The 22,149-nt window shown below is 39.1% G+C and overlaps 1 protein-coding gene across 6 annotated transcripts in view; it reads left to right on the top strand.

The window, feature by feature from the left end:
• Window positions 1–22,149, top strand: part of SH3KBP1 (SH3 domain containing kinase binding protein 1) — a 231,460-nt gene that overhangs the window by 158,605 nt on the left and 50,706 nt on the right. For all 6 annotated transcript variants that reach the window (XR_005102619.1, XM_037377236.1, XM_037377238.1 and 3 more), the window contains 2 exons: window positions 9,109–9,184; window positions 16,883–16,977. Coding sequence is in view for 5 of the 6 variants with exons in the window: in XM_037377236.1 (XP_037233133.1) it covers window positions 9,109–9,184; window positions 16,883–16,977 (171 nt within the window). In the remaining variant the exon portion in view is untranslated. The remainder of the gene's footprint in view (window positions 1–9,108; window positions 9,185–16,882; window positions 16,978–22,149) is intronic.

The raw sequence follows: 22,149 nt of genomic DNA on the forward strand, positions 1-22,149 counted from the left end.
ATACTTTTTGATGTAGTTGTAAAGCACCAGTAACTTCTTTTATTATTTCAAAAGTTACAATTAATTTGAAAAATAAAATAGTTTTTAATCAAAACAAATTTGACTATTCCTTAAGTATTCAAAGCATTTTTTATTAGACTTGATCTAGTTTAAGCAATTTAACTGATGATAAGAGGTAGTTTTGTTTATTTTTTTCAACTGCAATAAAGGAATACATCTGAAGAATAGTCGTTAATGAATCAGAAAATAAAGCCCAGAAAAATCATGCTTTGTTTTAAAATTTCCCATGTTTGAGGACCTCTGTGCTGTTTGCTTTGCTTTGTTTACTTGCTTGCTTGCTTGTCTGCTTGGATTCCGGTGCCATAACAGTGGATGACAGATACAGCAGTTGTAAGATGCTCTGACATTCAGTACTCTCTTTCTAGGGCACCAAGCAAACTGAGGGTGGTGTAATGTAATCACAACCTGTTCACCATTTTTCTGCAATGAAAACTATTGTAGTAGGATTTAGACTGAGATACTGTGTTTGTCCCGGTTTTTTTCTCTTTTACTTTTAAGAAGTAACTTTTGTATTTGGTAAAAATGTATCGGTTTCTGTGTGAACCCTAGGAAACATTTCCCCCCCCCCCCCCCGAATACTTTTAGGTTTTCTGCATATGCATTCTAGTTACAGAAGCCTTTAACATTCAAGTAGGATATATTTGCTGACTACTTGAACATTACTTCCCTCTGAAGCAGTGCTGGCATATAGTAGCCAGTTCCCAGAGGATGGATGTTCGTGAACAGTTACAGGGCCTCCACCTCTTCGCTGTTGAATTCAGACAACTTGTCTGCTTTGGCCAAACTTGTTGATTATGGTAAGAGTCATGCTGGTGGCTGAAGTTATGTTAATTTTCAAGGAGCTCCAGTGTGATGTAGGCTTTGCTCTTTTGCCTTGTAAGACCAGGATTTTATATGGAGTGGCATCTTTTCTTTAGAGATGTGTTGATTTTGTCTAGGCAGGGAGAATTAAGGTGCAAGTGGTTCATATGCCTTTCGCAGCGCCTAAATACAGGGGTATTCAACCTTGCTGTAGAAGGGTAAAACCTTTCACGGGGAACATGTTTTTCAAAAGAAGAAAACTGTTTATTTCTTTACAAAGATATGCTGTAATTCCAAAGGCCTATGCTCATCCAAGTCCAAAAGTTATCTAGTATAGACATCAGTTGGAAGAACTGCACCTAAGTCTGCTGGAATATGGACTAAGTGTGAAAATGTGTTATTTTCAGATTGTTCAGTGGAAGATAATGTAGCTTGACTACGTGGAAAGAAGCTATAATATGAATTTTTAAAAAAACCTTTGCTTTGTTGTCTGCATTCTGTGAAAATTTGCCTAACACCCCACTAAAAATGTTCTGTGGGTGTGTGCCACATCTAATCCTGTGGTCAGGGCGGCTATTCTTTGTGGAGGTATCATCTGGTATGTAGAGCAGAGTACCTGAGTGTCATTCATATTTCGTTTTTTGAGTGATGTAAAGGCTAGCACTACCGCCACCTTTCCTTGGGTTGCCCTGAGCATAGGCAAAATGTGATATGCTGGCCCTAGGAATTATTAAAGCACACTGAGATGCTCACCATGCTTTCCTGATGAGCTTAACCTGGTATAAATGAGCGCTGCAACTAAGAGCTGTACCTTACCCCTATGGCCATAAATTTTTCTATCCCAGTTCTACCCAAATGTTTGTGCAGCTGTTTAGTGAAGCAGATAACATTAAAACTCTCTTTTGTTCTTCCTTCCCTTCTGCAATACTTTTTAATGTGGATCAATTCCCTCCTCTCCCCTTGCAGATATGCTAATGTTGTGGCAGAGGGGAGAAGTGGTGGTGGGATTCTGCAGCCAAGGGTGGCTCCCCAGGGATGTGGCTGCTTTGGTGGGTGGGCTTTGGTGTTGACCGACCTTTTCCCCCTCTCTTGCTCACAGCAAGTGAATTATGAGACACCTGCGTGACACCAATTATGAGACATCCTGTCTCTCTGCTTATACTCAGAGTAAACTAGGAGCAGAAGACTAAAAAAGATTTTGGTTGCCTGTGCTTGTGACATTCTGGTTGTAACTGAGGACTTGATTTGTCCTGGTTTCCTGTCCCATTCTTTCACCTAACCTAGTTTTAAGGAAATTACCCTGTGTTGTGGAGGCAATGCCCTCATGGATGATGTCAGTAGAAATGCATGCAGCTTGGGCAGTTAGGGCTCTCTCTCTGTATTAGCTGGACATGCATTGGGCAAATGTACCCATCTAGTTGGTATTAAAAAATACTAATAATTATAGTTCAGGAGCATATGGATGCTATTTCTACCAAAGCACAGCTGGGTAAAAGTAGGGACAGAGGAAGAAACTGTTTTAGATGACTGAGGCAATCAAATATGCAGGTGGGTGCTTAATCACAATTTCCCTAAAAAATTTTTGTTTTCTCTATAAACCTTCCTTAAAATTCACATTACCCTCTTTGAAGTGCCATGTGGTGACCCTTTCGGAGAAGTGTTAACTCTGTCCTTTTGGGAAACCCCAGGATAGCGATACTTGATCATCCTGTCACAGAAAGAACTTTATGTGGAGTTGAATGTTGGTATCATGGGAAAAACTGTAATCCTGGACATTTCTCTTATTTTCTGTCTGACAGACTAAGGGCATTCTGACATCTGAAAGCCTTTGAGATTTTTATATTTGGGCTCTTTCATTTTTATATTATTTTTTTTTAAGGTAGACCAGGTAGGATGGATAAAGGACTTGATGATGTTCCTTAAGCACTTGAAGCATGTTAAAAAAAAAAAGAAATTAATTTGGCTCCCCCTGCACACCACCAGCGCTGTCCATAGTCAGTGAGAAAATTTCTTATGCTTCTGTTCATCCAGAGCTGGAAGAATTTAGTGACCATTTCTGCTTTATGAAAAAATGTTCTCACTGTGGTGGTTTGACCTTGGCTGGATGCCAGGGGCACACCAAGCTGCTCTATCACTCCCCTCCTCAGCAGGACAGGGCAGGAGAAAATAAGATGAAAAAAAACCAAAAGCCTTGTGGGTCATAATAAAGGCAGTTTAATAAAGCAGTAGCAAAGGCCACACACAGAAGCAAAGGAAAACAAAAGATGTTCTTCCCTACTTCCCATCAGCAGGTGATGTTCGGCCACTTCCCGGGAAGCCGGGCTTCAGTATGTGTAGCGGTTGATCTGGAAGACGAATGTTGTAAATAACGAATGCCCCCCTCCCTCCTCCTTTCTCTTAGCTTTTGTTGCTGAGCAGACACCATATGGTATGGAATATCCCTTTGGTCACTTTGAGTCAGCTGTCCTGGCTGTGTCCCTCCCGAGATCTTGCCCACCCCCAGCCTGCTGGTGAGGGGGGAAGGTTGGAGAGACAGCCCTGGTGCCGTGCAAGCACCGCCCAGCAGCAGCCAAACCCCTGGTGTGTTACCAGCACCTTCCTAGCTACCAAAGCACTGAGGGATGCTATGGGGACATAACTCCATCTCAGCCAGACCCAATACACTCAGTTACAAAATGGACTGTCAAAACTACATTAAAGAGTACAGCTTTTAAATTGTCACAAATAGTGGCCTTGGATTTGCACATAAACATAGATTAAAAAATTTGCAGGCATATAAACATCATTCAGAAATACTAATTGAATGTTAAAAGGAAGCATTGTGGTTCAGGAAACATGACATGTTTTTCCCCTGACCTAATCACTGAGGTTTAAAGAAATTCTAAAGGTTCTTAAGATACGTAACTGTCTTTTCCTCCCCTCTATGAAATATTAGTGCATATTGTACTATTTTCACTATTCAAACTGACAAATTATGTTAAGCTAAAAACATTAGTGTTTCCAGCTCATACAGCCCATTTTTAATAATTCTTTAGTGTCTGATGTATTCCTTAAGAATATCTTCATTGAGTTACATTTCAAGTAGCAGTTCCGACATATTTTATCTAGGGTAAAGACCTCAATGCACTTTCCAGAATAAATACAGTAATTTATTTTTTTTCCCGTATTCCTGAGTAAATAAGCTGTTGCTTTGAGAAGCCTGTATTTGTTAAGGGGGAGTCAAAGGATAAATATGTTCCTTTAGTGCAAAGAAGTAAACCAAAATCTTCTGTATGAACCTAGCTGGTGCACAAGTGACAATTCAATTTGAATTTTCATATTAAATGTTATAGAGACACAAGACCTGAATAACAAAAGTAAATGGACAAGTCAGTTTTTCAACAAGGGAGAATCCTGAAATACAATTTTTAAATACCCTGAAGAAAGAAACTTAATCACAGGTCTACTTTTCTTCCTCTGGTCAGGGTTGAATAGTTGTAGGGAAGGGCCATAGTGCCTTCAAGTGAGAAAACCTCACTTGTATACTGCCTGTTACATGCTCGGTTCTCTTGTGTTAATCTCTGCTGTTTTAAGGATTGCAGCTGAGCCAAAATACATAATTGAAAGGAAATGAGATTGTTTATATTGTACTGCAACCTCATTCACGTGATTTCATGTGCTACCTCAACCACTTTTGTAATCGCTGTTAATTTAGTATCAGAGGAAACTGGTCTGCAGTGATGTTGATTTGCAGTGTACCAAACTGCCATCAAGGCGTCTTCTGCTAACTGAACTTGTTATTTAATGCTAGATTTCCCTTCCGTTGTCTCCATAAAACCAAGCATTGATACTGGCAGGTTGCTGCTAAATCCGTCTCATCCCTCTGAATATCTGTACACCAAATCATGGTCATTATTCGTGCTTTTATCAGCTGTTTCTGCAGCAAGAGGGCACTTCATCCCCTTTCATCTTTAGGGTTCACTTGTCAGGCGATTAGGGGGATTTGTGTCTGACAGCTAAATAATCTAATTATACTCGCCTTGCAGAAATAGTGGGATCAAGGTTCTGCCTGTTTTGTTGATATGTTCTGTTGTGTGTTTGGGAGTCAGCCTAGGCTTGGAGTCAGGAAATATGAACTCTGTTTCCACCACGTGTTTCTTGTGTGACAGGACTAAGCAAGTCAGAGTGATATCTGCAGCGTAATGTAAGTGGAACAAAGCTGACTGCCACCATCTAGAAATGAGATTTATGGTAATCAGCATACTGGAGGAAGATAAAGGGGAACTGAAATTGTACTCTTCAGAAGTTTCTCTGAACCACCAGGCTGGAGATACAGAGGCAGAGGGGATAATGCTGCCCTTTTTGCTGGTGCTGAAACCGCTCTGCAGCCAAGAATTCGAAATATACAGGGCCAGAGAGGAAATGCAGAACGTCACTTGTCTTTGCAGCCTGGTATTCGGACAGTGCTGGGACGGTGTCATTATGGGCATTCTGGTTCATGCTGCGTGTGACTTTTTATTGCAAACATTATTGAAAGAATGATAGATTTGGGTAAATGGAGAGAGGGAGTTCAGGCTGGGAAATGTCAGAACATGCTGGCAGCATTGAAGATCCTGCTCTTGGATTTAGAATGTCTAAATTAACAAAAAGTCCTTCAAGTTCTAAATCTCGTTTTGTGCCTGTGTCCCAAAGGAGTAAGATGTGCTTGCTTTTGGGGAATTCTGAGCCTGATAATTAGGAATGAATTGGGTAAAAGACTAAGTAATGTGTAAGCTGGAGTTGTGTATCAGTATTTTGCAGCATAGATCAACGTGTGTAGAAGGGCTTGGAGGAAAATATTTTCTGAATTTGCCACCTTATGTAAAGGAAGAACAGAGGAGGACAAATAATTATATTGAAATCTTCATTTCAACATAATTAGAGTGTTCTTTGCTCCCATGTTTCCTTTTTTAAAAGTGAAGGAGATTTTGATAAATCATGCTGGCCCTTCAACTGGAGAAGACCAAAAGACCCTATAGTAACTAGTCCCTGAGAATAAAGTCTGTGTCATGGAGATGTGTGTTGGATCGGCAGGAATTTTAGTTGGCCTTGCTTGGGTCTCCTAGCCACTAGTATGAGAGAGTATGAGTGATGTAGAGCAGTTGGAGAGCCAGAAGGAAAGTTTCTGGCTCATATGGGAGGAGATGTGTCTCCCATTTCCCTTTTCTTGTCAGAAAAATTGGTAACTGTGATAATATTATTTGATCTGGGACTCCCAGCACACAGATCTTATCTAAACTTGATGTTTTGTCCTGTTAAAGCAGAACCATCAGATCACAGAGGGTTCAGTGTCTGTTAGAGTGAGGAAAGTTTATCTTGCATGTTTTCTAATGAACAAGTGAGTACTAAATTTGGTTTCATGGAGATGTTTTCAGAAAGTGGTAACAAATGTTTTCCATGCAAATGTATGGATCACTATAGACCAATTGTAAACATAAAAAATCGTAATAAAAAAAATATCTCATTTACTACCATTTTGCAGTAAGAATAAAACTTCTTGGCAGTGCAGGCCCACCTAAAACTAGATTTGCATGGCTTGGTTTGTGTGTCACCCCTATAAATCCTTCAGTGCAGTCCTCTTACAATTAAAGAATACCAGTTCCACTTGTCTTCTCCTCTCCCTGTCCCACAGCAAATTCAGGTGGCCCTCCTCACTGGAGTGGATTCTGCGCAACCCTTATTTAAATCATTTGAATTGCAAATTCTGTATCCTGCTAGTAGATGTAAACATTCCTTCCTCTCCTCGTTGCAAAATTCTGGGACAGCTTTGCTTGTTCCACAGTAAATGATCTTTGGATCTTGTAGGTCACTATTTAGCACATTCCATGTGCTACACCAAGTTTTGCACTGTCATCTATCATTAAACCTGTCAGGAGTCTGGTTTCTCCTTGCTTTGCTCAAGCTATCTCTATATGTGCAGAAGGAGTTGTGTCTTTAGCAACTTTGCTCCCTGGGCTTTTTACCTTCTCTCCTGAACAAATAGCAACTCATGCAAAGACTGTTTTCTGACTGCTTTCTGACCTGTTCCCTAGCTCCCAACAAAAGAACAGCGTTGTTTGGATGGTATTCTCTTTTCTGTTCCCAGAGAGTCGGTTGGTTCCCCACGCTGATTTATCAACTGCACAGGCATTTGTTCTGAACAAGCAGATGAATGAATGTTTTCAAGCTTCTATAAATCAAGGATACATTGCAGCATGCCCTTCCCACTGGGGTACACCAGTTTCTTCCTCTTTGCTCATGATTCTTCTGCTGTGATTTTTAGCCTGTTAAATTTTAGGGTTTTGTGCGTTTATCTGGGTTTTTGTTTCATGGCATAAGATCAATAATTTATGTATGATAAAGCAGTTACCAACTGCTTTCCTTTAATTAATTGCTATTGAATAACAATTTCATCTTAAAAAAAGAAAAACATCCCTAAATTAAAGGGTTTTTTAATATTCCTTTAGTAAGCATTTCTTTGTGAGTTAACTAGCAGTACAGTTTAGAGTATGTGCTCTCATCATTTTCCAAACCATTTTATCAAGCAAACTGTGAATAAAGGTTTGATCATGAATGAGCATGTACTGGGATATGCAGCTATCTTGAACTGTTCTGTTTGCCTCTGAACCAAAAGCTGTCTTCCTAGTCTTGCTTTCATCTTGAAGGCATTCTGTGCTTTTATCTGTGTGAATGCCCGGTAGCTTCAAATTACTCATTATATCTCTTCAAGTACAATTTTCACTGCTTTCCAGCTAGATCTGAGAGTCAGCTTTTCATCATCATCCTTCTTGACTTTAAGCTTCTTCAGCACAGCCAGGTCATGCTCTTTTCTTAGTTTTGCCCTCCCCGGATTTGCAGGAGTCTGGTATCTGTTTTTCTGTTACCTTCCTAATCACTGCTTCATATAATGCTTTTCATCCCTCATTCCCACCTCAGCAAAGAAGCTGGGAGGTTCTGTGGAGTTTTGTTGGTAATCTCTCTTCACCAGAAGTTCACAAACTCTGGATTGTAAGTGGGAATTGTAAGAGCATCAGGTTAGTTGTTTCTGCTGCCACCTGCAAGTTAAGTACCAACAGAACACTTCTGAGTATTGCAATTCATAGTTTGTCATACTTATCAACACAAATTTGATGATTGTCTTGTGCACAACTGTCAAAACTACCTCTCTTGCAGAGGTGCTCTTTTTGCCAGCCTAAAATCCCTGTGTGTGTATTTTACTCCTTCTCGTAGATAAATTTTGACACAGTTAAGTGTTCAAAATGACTAATATGGAGCTCTTCATTTTCTTTATAAACCTTTAAATTTTTCATCTGCTTGAAGTGCTGTACTCCTATTGCTTCTCATATTGACCAGTGTTTTCCTCATGATCCCCAAGAGGTCCTCAGTGCCTTCAAGAATAAATCTTAGCTCTCTTGTCTCTTAGCTCTTACTCAGGTCACTGGAGTACAGAGGAGGTTTTGTGGTGTTTATGCATACTTTACCAGAAAAGGGCTAGGGCTTTTAAGTACTTATATCTATATAAACAAGTAATAGTTACACTTCTGTCCTCAACTACACATGACTGGAGTTTTAAAGCTAGACAGGTTTCTTGATAGGGAGAAAAGGGGATACCGTGCATGTAGTAATTGGTGAAGATACATGAAGGTGAGTATCACCAATCTTACTGTCTTTTGTTGAGGGCAGGTAATGTTTTTTATTGTTCTTTCATCTTACCTGTCTGAGGCTGATTATTGCTTATTGTAGTACTCCTCTGTAGTTATTTTTACTCAAAATAAATAAAAAAACATTTAAAGGGATGTTGTCAACTTAAAAATGACAGTCAATCTGGAATGACTGAGATCAGTTGTCCTTGTATGGACAGAAGTCAAGGGTTTCCCCACCACCCCCCTTCCAGTTTTACTTTTGGTACTGAATAGCACCTTTCCTTAAGTAATTTCATCACATATTCAGTCTGTCAATTAAATTTTTGTGAGTCTTCCCTGAAACTGTGGTAAGGAGTTATTGTGTAAAAATGTTACCAAGCATTTTTTTAAAAGGGAAAAATTGAAGACTGCATTTCTATGAATTCTTTATCATTACAAAAAATATGAAAACTCCACAGACAAACCTATATATAGTTTAATTTGTCTCTGTTTCTTTACTGTCCTTTTTCTGCTCCTGTATTTTGTATTTCATTTACAATTTTTTATGTTGTCCAACTTTTAACTGAACCTGAAAATTTTAAAGGAGAATGTTATATTTTTTTTACAGAGTGTTGGGAAGAAAATACCTCCAGCCACAGTAACTCAGGAGCCAGCAAAAATAGAAGTGGACAGCAGAACAAAAAGTAGGTTTCATAGTTTTTTCTTATTTGCACTTTGTGCTATTAAGCCTCTTACAAGCAAGCTGAACACTTTTCTGTGGTTTTGGCTAAAAGGGTGTCCTATATATATGAAAAGCAAGGGTGCAGATAGGTATGTTTAGGATAAACTTTGAGTAGCCAGTACATAGACAGAATGCTTTGTTTCACAGAATCATCTGAATTGTTTTTGCTCTGATAATCCTACCTCGAGTTTTCTGCTACCAGAAATCAAATTAAATTACGTGATCAGCTTTCAGCCTTGAGGGTACTTCAGAATTAATCAGAGTTGAATAAGATCCAACTTCAGTCTGTAACTCCTAGGTAGGCCATAGAAAAATATCTGGTTGTGAGTGGGCCTTTGCTTTTTTTCCTCTTTTTTCTTTCCTTATGTAGCAGAAATAATCTGTGTGGGTGGTATAGTTTGTATGAGAAATGAACAGTGTCCAAGAACATCAGTTCTGGTTTTGTCATTTCAATGCTTAGTAAACAAAAAGCAATAATTAAATCATTTAGGCAGGTCTCAGTGCTGTTCTAAGGAGGCATATATAACTAGCTTACCAAATAACTTTAGGATTTTGTTTATATAAAGTTACAAGTAAATGTTATGGATGCTGGTAGAAAAGAATAAGAAGGAAGATAACATAGCCAACCTTAGAAAAGAAATTTGACTATAATATAGTGTTGAGTTTTGAAGTCTTGCACAGGCCTTCTCCTTCCCTGATGTGTTTATCCTTTTAGAGAGTTAGCAGATAACATTGTCAGAACTGAAACACAGACAGACATAGGAAGACAAGCATCTGGAGCAGCAGAGCAGGGCCCTCTGAGAGAAGTGTATGGTTATAACCTGTTTTACCACGTTTTCAGCTCAGAGTTGCAAAAGCAGCTTAAAACAGCTTTTGGTGAGTTGTTGTCCATTAGCTGCACCACACTAATTGACTTGCTGCATCCTGTTACCTTGTTCCCCTTGTGCCACTAGGGTGTTAATGGGAAGTTCTGCAAGAACTCAGTTGCCCTGAGGAAGTGAGAACTTGAAATACTGAAAAATGTTCGAACTGGTAGTGTAGAGCAGGGCTTCTGAACCGATGTGTTTTGGAATTACCTTTCCCAACCTGTAGCTTGAGAAGGTTATGCCGGCCTGAGTGCAGGTGCCATCAGAAGGTGTGTCCCGTGGGCATCTTCCCTCTCTGCTGACAGGGGCTTCAGCATGGAGTGGTGGTTGCTCTCTCTTCCTACTTCTTGAATTGGGTCTGCTTTTTTCTGTGGTTTTCCTGATGCGATAGGGCAGTGATTTGCAGCAAGGCACTTCATGTGCTTACTGTTTGCTCTTAGTACATGCAAGATGGCCTAAGTTCTGCAATGGGAGTTGGTCAGAGCAAGAGACAGAGAAGTATGTTCTGTAGGTGCATCTCCTAGCAATATGCTATGAACATCTCCCTAAAAAGTGGGCTTAAGATTTTGGAGGATAAATAGATGACTCTTCAGGGCCAAAGAGGACTTTTTGCTCAAAGGGAGAGCACAGTGGAAGTACAAATCCTTACAGAGTGTGAGTGGTCCCTTGGAAAACATCACTAACCTTTCAAGAATGAAAGAATGCATCTTTGAAGAGAAGAGGGGAGAGCTGTTTGGTTTAGATTTGTGGATGCCTAGACTTATAGGAGAATTATTCTGCTGTTGAATTTTCATATCTCTTACATAGCTGGGGTGGCACATGCATGTGTGTGCATTTATAATTGTGCCTCTGGAGTGAGAAATATTTTTTTTTTTCTATGAAGTAGCTTGCTTTTAGTTTAAGTGGCTAGCAGTGAAAACACTATATTGTAGAACATATATATACATTTTTAAGTAGCTCTGTTGGATTCTGAAATTCAGCAAAGCAAAAACATCCGCAATGACTGAAAGAGCTATTATAGATTACTGCAACTGCAAAAATGGAGTATAAATAAGCAAACAACAAAACAGCAAAGGCAGTAGTAAGTCACAGAATGCACTGACCATGGCACTTAATTTCATTACTCCACTCACTGACTGATTACAATTTGTGTTAAACTATTGCATAGGAATACCAGAATCCTGGCAAGCAATTAGTCTTTTTGCATGATGGCAGAAGGTACAAGTAGTAGCTGAATCTGGATTAATGAGGCCCTAATTAATACTGTTTCTGGGTTTTTTGTTTGATGAGGTGGTGTTTTGACAGTTTACATCTCATGAAATTCTGTGAAAATATTTATTAGTGCAGTCCATTTGTGAGTCTGGAGTGTAGCAATTAATAGTAAACCCAAATTTTACTGAATGTAGTCTTAAGATTTTTTCACTAGATTTTTCACTAGATTTTATATATTTTGAGGCTGTACCAAACAGGCCACATTTTGAGCTTGGAACAGACTGTGGGACATAAGATGCTGAACAAAGATGCATGTGAACTACCCCCATAAAACATCGTGTTCTTCTTAGAGGATCACCCCTTTATAGTGTTTAGGATGGTCCTGAGACTTTTTCTTCAGTGAAGTGTGGGCAGTGACAGACCACGTGTGATAAATACCTAGTTCTTTGCTGCATTTTCTTCCTACTTCTGAGTTACGAGAATTATGCTGGGAAGGGGAATCACATGTCGCCCTGGGCTCTTGGTCTGTCAGGGAAGCTAGCGATGGCTTTGTTCTTCCTTCTGAAGGACAGGACTAGGAGGGAGGTGGGCAGAGGAGATGCTTTTTGTTGTGTTGTCATTGTATCTAGTCTAGTTGGAACAGTACGGTTCAAAAATCACAGGATGTAGATGAGGATACATATTTTCAAATGGGATTATACCTAGCCCAAGCCCTCTTGCTTCAGAATATGTTCTGAACAAGCTAAACATCCTGCTCCAGCCTGTTTGAGTTGCAAGATACACTGTAAGGTTGATGTGGTCACTCAGTTCCCTGAGCAATGCCTGTTGTCTATGGCGGATTGTTCTCCTTTGCTTGGGAGGCACTGCGAGTCTGCAGGGAGAGACTCTGGCCTGACAGAGTGTATTATTGTTGAATTAATAAATGAGAACTGAAAAGTTAATTAACATCATCTTTTCTCCTCCCTTACTGTTTCCAAGATGTCTGCTGTTGGGGGTTTATTAGGAGGTATATATTTAAGATGTCTTCAGGTCAGAGTCAAAAAGCAAGGCTTCTGGAAGAACCATCTGTGATGTATAAACCCAGCCTTGAATGTCAAATGTAAAAATTAGATTTATCATCTACAGTTGAGATGCTTGCTATTGATATCTTAGTTTGAAGCTTTAATTTGGCTTAAGCCTGTTTACCAGGCTTGGAATAGGTTATATTATTTTGACTGTTAGTTTTGTAGTGTTTTTTTTCACTTGCAAACCCCCCAAATTCAGCAAGTTCTAGTGTAGTCTCTAAGTGCTGTGTCTGAAATCAGTGTTTCCTTTTATCTTTTTTTTCCTTCCTATCTAAACATAACTGTTGAAATTAAGTGCTTCTGCATCCTCTTGCAATATTGTGCTGTGCTGAGTAAGGACAAGTTTAGTACCAAAGTGACATACCTATTAGATTCTTCTCTGCTTTTATTAATCTTATTTTAAAGGTTCATATTATTTTGAGTCCTGTTGGCTTTGCTTTTACTTACTTAAATCACATTGGTCTACCATTCCCTTAGGAGAAGTTTGAAAGCTGATTTTGTCAAGTCATTTACATTGTTCCAAACCCATCATGTTTTGGAGATGTAGCTCTGTTGCAGTATGATCCACAGGGTCCTTGTTAGACAGAGGAATGTATTGATTTAGTGCAGGTCAGTGTGAATTGCATTCAAGGAGTCCACACTTCTGCTATACATAAAACAGTATTTTTTCCATGGCTGTGCCTTCACTCTGTGTTCTTGCGCTAGCCTTCAGAGCACGGGAAGCTGTGACCCTCCCCCACTTCCCTCTTGTGCCTCCCACAAGATTGTCTCTTGGCTCTTTATGAACTGTATCAGCATTTGGCTAAGTTTAAGATCTGGGTTTTCACATTTTTCTCTAGTTTAATTCCTTGTTTCTCTGTAAAAAAAAAAATAAAAAAGAAAGAAAGAAGGGTAAGAACTTGGTGGGGAGGGCACAGTTCTTGACATAAAAACTAGAAGGCAAAGATGTGTATCCATTTGCTATGAGTGAAAGGGCTGTGAGTTCATGGGTTAAGTCTTGCTGCTTTTGACAACCGCTTACTGTGAGATCCACATTGACACTTAACTTTTAAAGGAAACGTTCTTAAAAATAAAAAAAAAAAAAAAGAGAGGACTGACTTTTCTGATTATCAACTGACTTTTTCAGATGCTGAAACCATAGCCACTCTTGTCCGTTGGGAGCTTCATCTTGAAAGATGATTCAAATTCAGTCTTCAAATAGTAAGGGGGAGATGAGGTAGGATGACCTGTTACAGGCCTCAGGAGACACGAGCTCCCTGGACACTTGCTGTTCAAAGCATTATTTAATCTGAAACACACGGGATTCATCCACACCTTGAGCAAGAGCTGCACCACTGATGTCCTTTCAGAACAGTGCTGTTACTGTGGTGTAGTGGCTGTTCTTCTCTGTCGATTAGCTGTGCATTGTGCTTATCTTCCCACCTAATCTGGAGATTATACTGTTATTGAACAGAGGAATAATTTATGTACATGAGAATGGGCGTTCAGGAATGATCCTTCTTGGGCCCAGGTGGTTTTTGCCTCTGAGAACCCAGCCTGGCTTCTGTTCCGTATCCGGAAAAAGAAGTGCTAAGCCTGTCTCCAGAAACAGACTTCCCTGAGTGTGCAGCACTCACCTTCTTTAGTACAGTATTATATCTACATCGCCTTTGTACTAATTCACTGAATTTACTGTTTAGCAAAGCTGATTTTCAGGATGTGGATACTCTAGCATAGGGCACACACCCCCACCCCCCACCCCACCCCCAATTTTTTAAGATAGTGTACACACTGAAGTGTAAAAATGTGCTGAATCTCACGTTTTATCTTAGATGCTCTCTGCATCTACCTGACCTAAGTCAGTATGTGTCAACTTTCCACCAGCTTTTATATAAAATGTTATTATACCGTCTTGAAGACAAAGACAGTGAGCAGGTGAAACATCCTAGCCAAGTCCATGAAGAGAGATCCAAACTGTTCCTCGATAACGCAGTAAAATAGCAGTTAGACACCCCTTTCGTCCTCTTGAAATCTGAATCGTGACCTCGTGGCGCTCACATACCTAGTTGTTTGACAATGTTACCAAATGTTTATTTAACAGTGTTCCCTGCTCTCAGAACCAGGGAGAGGGATTTATTTTTTTTCCTTGCTCATGTTTTTGTCAAAGTCATGTTCATTGTCTTCACCTGACTTGTTTATTCAGAGACATCAGAAGGGGGTATGGTGGGTTGACCCCAGTCAGCAGCTAAGGTCCACCCAGCCACTTGCTCCCCTATAGGGGAGAGAAAAGGGGGAGAAAAAGCAAGAAGACTCATTAATAATGACAGTTTAATAGGTGAATGAAAGAGGAAAAAAAAGAGGCGATGCAAAGGCAATCAATTACCACCCACCACGAGTGGACCTGTGCCCAGCCAGTCTCCAAGCAATAGCTACCTCCCAGACCAACACCCCCCAAGCCCACCCTTTTTTGTTGCTGAGTGGGGGTTATATGGCATGGAGTATGCCTTTGCTCACCTTGGGTCAGCTGTGCTGGCTGTGTACCCTTCCAGCTTCTTGGCCACCCCTGGCCTACTTGCAGGGGTCCAGAATGGGGAAAAGGAGAAAAGATGAAGCCTTGGTGCCATGCAGGTACTGCTCAGCAATAGCCAAAGCACTGACTGGTGTGTTACCGGTGCTGTTGTAGTCACAAATCCAAAACACAGCACATGTGGGCTGCTGTGAAGAAAATTAACTCCATCCCAGCCAGACCCAGTACAGGGCAAGGCCAGAAAAACAACTGCTAATGATCTTGGATAAATTTAAATTTTTGTGTTCAGGAAAATAAATCTGTGAAGCCTAAGAAATTCTTGTTGAAACACTTGAACCAGTGCCACATAAAATACATGCCATTTATGAGTGGCAGTGTGTGAACTGGAGAAGAGCTTTCCTCTTCCCCATTAGTACTGTTTCATTTCTCAGGCTGGTGGTGCTTACAGACAGCAACCCTTGACATGCACGTGTGTTGGCTGCTTATTTGAGGCTGATCTTCATGTCACTAAACTTCAGCAGTTGGCATGCAGCTTCTGAGTCAAAGCCCCAAGCTTCAGTATAGCCACGTGAATTTGGTGTCTGTGCTGCAGTGGGTCCCAGTGGAGATCTGTCACTGCTATCCAGGTGGTTCAGAGTGGGATTCAGCTGATCAAATGTAGGTGTCTGCCCTTGGGGTGAAAAGCAACTTTCAAGGCTTCCCTCACTTTACAGTTGATGGTGTTCAAGTCACTAGGCACTGAGATTGCCAGTTCTAACATCAGGTGCCTGAATCTAAATCCAGATACTAGGCCCAGCCCTGGGGGCTGACATCAGTAGCCTACACATGGAGGAGGTACTGCAGGGTATTTTGGCTTGCTTCCAGAGGGGCCTGGCTCTTCCGTAGGTAGTGCATCATATCTGCCAACGGCATGAGTGTCTTACGTACACGCAGCTGTCTGAAGTGACACTTAGTGTCTGGGCAGCTGAACTGACCCCCCGGTGGAGCCTCAAATACCGTGCAGGTTCTCTTTGTAGTAAGTATAAAGAAATAAGTCCTGTTGTTTAAAATTAATTCAGGTTTCTGTGGCCTGCAAGTACCGGTTTCTCTGCATCCAACATGACAGTTGTCTAGATGCAGAAGTCATCAAAACTGAGACATTTAAATTTAGGTGAAGACTTCTACAAAGTCACTTGCCCTTCTACAACAGGTCCAGTGATTTCTCTGTGTTTCTTTGGTCTTTTTAAACCTTCTGTCTTAGAATATCACCTATTTTTATACATTATTTAACAGCTGGAGTACATACGCCCTTTTTATTTGTAAGGCACATTGACATACTTGTCTGTTGCACAGAAACAAGTTGTAAGTATCTGCTTTTCATGACAACTGCTCTTTATGATTTCTGAGTAGGAGTGCTGGCTTTGGTATTTGCCAGATGAAAGTTGAGATGATTCCCTTATTTATAGACAGTAAAGGGAAAAGGGAAGAGGAGACTTCAGACTAATATTCAAAACTCTTCTTTTATGCTGAGTGTGCAGAAGGTTTTGTTATGATATGTGTTTACATTTATTAATGTATTATTTATTATTTTATCATCTTTATAAATTCAGAAATAGCTGCTTTTTTGCATACCAGGGGATAGATAAGCTGTGTCAAGCTACTGGGTCCTTTATGCTTCCAATTTATGTGATCTGGTAGGAGGCCATACCAGTGGAATTATTGGAAGTAAGTGTCAGACACGGGCTTACTCTAGGGGAAATAGTTTGTGGCAGGTTGCTGTCTGGAGCAATACCATTTGAGATAATGGTTCTAGGGGCTACAGAGCCAACTCCCTAGATGACGTGTGTGGGAATGCTTATCAGTATGCAATTTTTAAAATATTTCATACTGTTTATGAAGGTCTAAAATACAAGGAAAAACATGGCAAGAAAATAAAGCAGCTCAAAGAGACACAGAACATTTAATAAAGAATTTTACCCTTGGATAAGCGGTTGTTATAAAGTGATAATTTATCACGATGTTCTTCCTTTCAGCCAAGGAATATTGCAAAGTGATATTTCCCTATGAAGCACAGAATGATGATGAACTCACAATCCGAGAAGGTGATGTCGTCACACTTATCAGTAAGGTAAAAGCAATATTTTCTCCTATAATTGGGGATCTGGTTTTTAAAATCAGCATCACTTAATTGCTGTAAAATCCCTGTTTGTGCTTTTGACAGTGTCCTTCCTAAAACAATGCTAGCTTGACAATGAAACATTACATAAACTTCAGAGAGCCCTACATCTCCCTTCCTCTTGTGCTTTAGAGCCTTACCTTGATAACGTTAAGAATAGCAGACATGTACTCTTGAGTTTACAAGTTTATACAATTAATTTTAATTTGAATCTGCTGGCAGATCTACATAAATTGTAGATTGATCCCTGGAACAAACATAAAAGCCTAGAGAACAAACTGGAAGACTCAAGAAAGCAACAGCTTTGAACATCTCTGTTAGATGTGTGAGTGATCTTTCTTGTAGGAATTGTGAATTAGATTTTTTGGGTTAGATGGAGATAATGTGCCTAAGTTAGCTTAATGAACTAAACACTTACTTAAAATGTAGTCACTCACAGAAAAAGATGATAAAACAGAAAGTAAATTAAATAATTATAGATCTGTGTTCTTTTCTTTAAAATACTTGAAGTGATTCAAGATTAGAAATGAAAAGCTAGTGCCAGGATTTATACTAAATCTCCAAAAATTATACAGTAAGATGGTGAGGAAATGGTTGGTTTTCTTTTAGGAGAGCTATGTACCATGTTACAAAGAACAGCTTATAGTTTAAGTGCACTTAATTTCCTGCTCTTGTTCAAAGACTTCACAGTTTGCTCAAGTGTTTTTGACTGCTGGACATAAGTATTTGGGGAAAAAAAAGCTACAAACTAGAAAAGGGTGTGGATTTTTCCTGATGTGGATGAATTGTAAAGATGTGCACAATAGTGCTGTTGTTGTTTGTGCTTACATGAAAGTAAAAGAATGAATTCTGTAATTAGTAAGTTTCAAATTCTGTAATTGGTATGTTTCATAAGAAATTGTTACTTGACTGAGCAATTTGGCACCTGAGTCGAAAAAAACAAAAACTTTGGGAAGTACACCTGGGGCAGCATTGACTATATACTAAACCATTTGCTATCCTAGAGGACATCTTTGTCCTGACAAATCTATGTGTAACCAAGGAAAAATTAGCAGACATCTGGTAGGAAGAGAATCGGCAAATTTAGAAAATCGTGTACATTAAATATCCTTTGATGACTTGCCCTCAATGACTTTTTTGTTTAGCTTGTCTTGAAAACTGTTTGGCTTTACCTGATTTAGAATGTTCTTGTGTGAGTATTTAACAGTGTCTCTGATCATGGAAATGGCTTTTAAGACATTGCTCCTGTTAGCTTTATGCTTTATTGACCAGGTTGATTTAACTCTCTGAGATGGCTAGACTCCAGGTGGAGCTGTGTTCTTCAGCATACATAGATAAAGAGACAATTACTGTACTAAGGTTTCAGTGTGAGTTTTCATTTGCTTGCTTTTTCCCATTTTCTTCTTCCCGCTGCCTCTGCCCCCACAATGGAGGATATTTGTCTCTTATAACAACTGAGGTGATGATTTCACCGAATTGATCTGTTTTCACAACCATGCAGCGCGAAGTTAGTCAGTATATTCTATAGTATATCCCCCTGACCTCCTACTTTCCAGCTTGATATTTTCTGGATATCACTGCAGATATTTTATTCAGTTTTCTTCTTTTTTTCTGTGGTATGTCACATATCTATGAACAATTACATAAAACCATGCCTCTGGAGAGTGGGGGATCTCAATGCAAAAAGGCTTGGCATTTCTGCACGGATACTTTTTTTTATGCTGTGTCTGAACTAATCTGAATTACTGAAGAAGCAGTGATTAAGAAGCAGTCACTCTGCAGATCCTTTTGTGGTTTGCAGACCTCATTGCAGTCAGACTAGTGGGGCTTTTTCATCTGTTTTTAACAAATAGTTTAAAAATCAGGTGATGTGGAGTCAGTGTCCTTGCTGTAGAGTTCTGAAAACAGTGTGGTTTGCTTCATCCTCTACCATGCCATATAGTAGCTTTATTTTAGTCTGAATCTTCTGAAGCAGATGTTGTTATTTTTCTTTTAGTCAGCAAAAACAAAGTCAGCCTCACCTTTCTGCCCACTAATAGCTTCTGCTAGAGAGTTGCCTTTTACCTGGAATTCAAATTGCCATGCTTAGAGAGTCCTTTCCATGACCAATTAGTGATCCATACTAAGAGGAATTAAACGGAAATCGTATGGAGTACTTCAGAAACTATTATCATGATTTTGCTTTGCTATCAGATTACAGAGGTTCTTTTAATCTATTTGCAAGAAATTGTTTTGCAGGGTTTGCTTTCTATGCTGGAGAACTTCAAATTTATTCTTCCCAATTACCTAGACCCAAGGAGAGGAGATTGTTACTTTATAAAGACAGAGATGCATGTCCTAGTACTTCCTACAACCACAGATACATTATCATAAAATAATGTACTTTTTTGAAATCACTAAAACCAGAAAGTGATATAAATTCTTGGTATGAAAAGTCCCTCAGTAGGCTATCTATTTTCACACAGTCAGATCTATAGGAATGTTGAAGACTCACAATTTTAACTCGTACTGAATTTGCATTTAATTGAAAACAACAGCACTGGTGAGGTTGTGTGGAAGTGGCTGGAGTGAGCAACACAAGAATGGGGGATGAAGGTGAAATACAAGAATCTTAAAAGCATGAAGATGAGATAGCACTTGATAGGTACTAAGAGGAAGGGGATTATTTTATTTCTATTAATTTTTTATTATTTATTAATTTTTATTTATTAATTAAATGAGTTAAATGGTAAGTTACTAGGAGAACCTGTGTATTTGTGTATGCACATGTGAGAATATGTGTATGAGGAAGCTGTTAATCTGGTAATCATCTTAAAATGTAAAAACTTTATTTTGTGGAAAGAATTACAAAGGAATAGTGTCAGTACATGCAGAATTCAAAATCACCATTTTAAAAATGCCCCTGCATTATATCAGGTTTCTCTCTTTTTCAGCTAAATTAGATATAAAGGTCCCTTTTTCAAGATTAACATATATCTGTCAAATAAAGAACAAACCAATACTTTTTTTGTCATGGCCTTTGCAGAAGCTGTTTCAAGTTCTCACTCTGTTTGGATGGATGTTGTGATCTTGACTCAAAAGCTGGTCAGACCTTTCCTATAGGCTTTTATGGTAATGGAATTTGAATATTGTAGAGTTTTTATGAAATAGCTAAAGAATACTTTGAATGGATTTACTGAATCACAAGTGACTTCTCTAGTGACTTGGAGAATTTGCTGATAAGTTTTACTTAAACACTCAGGTGAGTCAGTAGAGGCTGGTCATTTACAGGTCAGAATGGAATGTATTTTGGGACATAAAAGGTAAGGTTGGTATTATGCAAGAATGACAGCTAGAAATAATTGCTGATTAAACAGCATATTGAGTCATTTTTTAATTAAATGCATAGGCCTAAATCATGGAAAAGGTACACAAAGGTATAGAGTCCAAACATGTGGTAGTAACAGTTGTTTTCTCATAGGTTAAAATTTTTCCCAGTGGGTTTTGCTTTTCCCCAGTGAAGCAAATACCTTTGTAGATACATAGAAAAGGTTTTATTTATTAATTACTGGAAATTAAAGTGGACAAATAGTAGTACTTTAATTACTTCGTGCAAAATATTTAAAGATGAAAGACCAGAAAATATTGCTCAGAATCGTAAGGAAGGTAAAAACTTCATCTTCAAGGCAATAAAACTGTAGACCTGGTACGTTTGCTTTGCAAAAAGAGGTCTAAGAAAAATACTCCTTTGGAAGAAAGAGAACAAAAAGCAAAATACAGTAATTTTACTTGTACAGCTGACTGTTGTGCAATTTGATGATAAGATACATTCATCAACTGAAAAGCTATGAGTGGCAAGAGGCCATGAGATTGACCCTGTAGGTTATCCTTTGTAATGTCAAATATTTGTATTCCTTGGGTAATTTTTTTAGTTGTCTTCAAAATGTTCCTGACAGGATTTGGATAAGGACAAGAACACTGGTAGTGACTGCACTGTGCAGCTGAAAGAGAGTGGCAAACAGATGTTTTATCATGCTTAAATATTGATTTTGGAGATTGTATTTATAATAAATAGAGTTGCTTTTAAAGCAACAGAAAATTCACATGACATCTTCAACTGGCATCTTGAAAACCTTTTAGGATTTTTCATTCCAGCACTTCTAGATGTAGGCTAAAAATAGGCTACTTTCTAGTGTTAATAAGCAGTCTTTATGCAAACACTACAAATTTCTTAGTAGCTCTAATAAATTATGACTAAATGCATAGGATTCTGGAGATTTCACCAGCATACAGAAAATGACCTGTGTGAAGAATTGATAGTAATAGCTAAGTAGTTTCAAGGCAAATACATCAAGCACACACTGGCAGCTGTGCATTCATTTGAAAGCAGTTTTACTTCTGAGAGTGTGAAAGATTTCATTGTACTGTGTCAACCTACCTGAGCTCTAGACAATAAAGACTACTTTGTTGCCAGGAATGAAAACAGTCTGGATAAATAAAATAATTAACTGCTTCAAAAATCATTGCAAATTTGAAAAGCTGACTGTAATAGAAGGGTATCCTCACCTGAACCCTTACTATCAGAGTAGGAGTAGTGGAGGGCAGTATCAGTGGCAATTCCGCTAATTCTGAATTTATAAGATGTTGAAATTAATAGGTATTAATATATCAGATGGAATCATAATCTTGTACCTTGCTCTCTGCATCCTACCGGGCTTTCTCTCAGCCTCCACCACCTACCTGGATGGCAAAGCCTCTCTTCTCCTGCTACAGGCCAACAGCTGAAGATGTGGCATTGGTGGTAGGAATGTGTTGCACTGAAGTGATGGATGAGTATAATAGGGGGTCCTTTCTGATTTTGCAAAGGAGCTTTCATGAGGAGGCGAGTTTCATGGGGGGCATCCAGCATTCTTGTGGATTCATCAAAACTGAAGGACTAATGAGGTGAAAAAGAAAGTAACAGTGAAGTACAGTCTTCCAAAATCTTGCTGTTGCTTTTCAGATAGAACTGGGAAAATTGATGCATTGGTATCATGAAAGACACAGCAAGGTAATGTCTGTCACTAGTGACTTACATGACAAATTATCTGGTCTAGATACGTAATGACAATCCACATATTTAATGGCAGTCCAATTTGTAGTGCT

The sequence above is a fragment of the Falco rusticolus genome, chromosome 2 (assembly GCF_015220075.1).
Source record: "Falco rusticolus isolate bFalRus1 chromosome 2, bFalRus1.pri, whole genome shotgun sequence".
NCBI classification, from domain to species: Eukaryota; Metazoa; Chordata; class Aves; order Falconiformes; family Falconidae; genus Falco; species Falco rusticolus.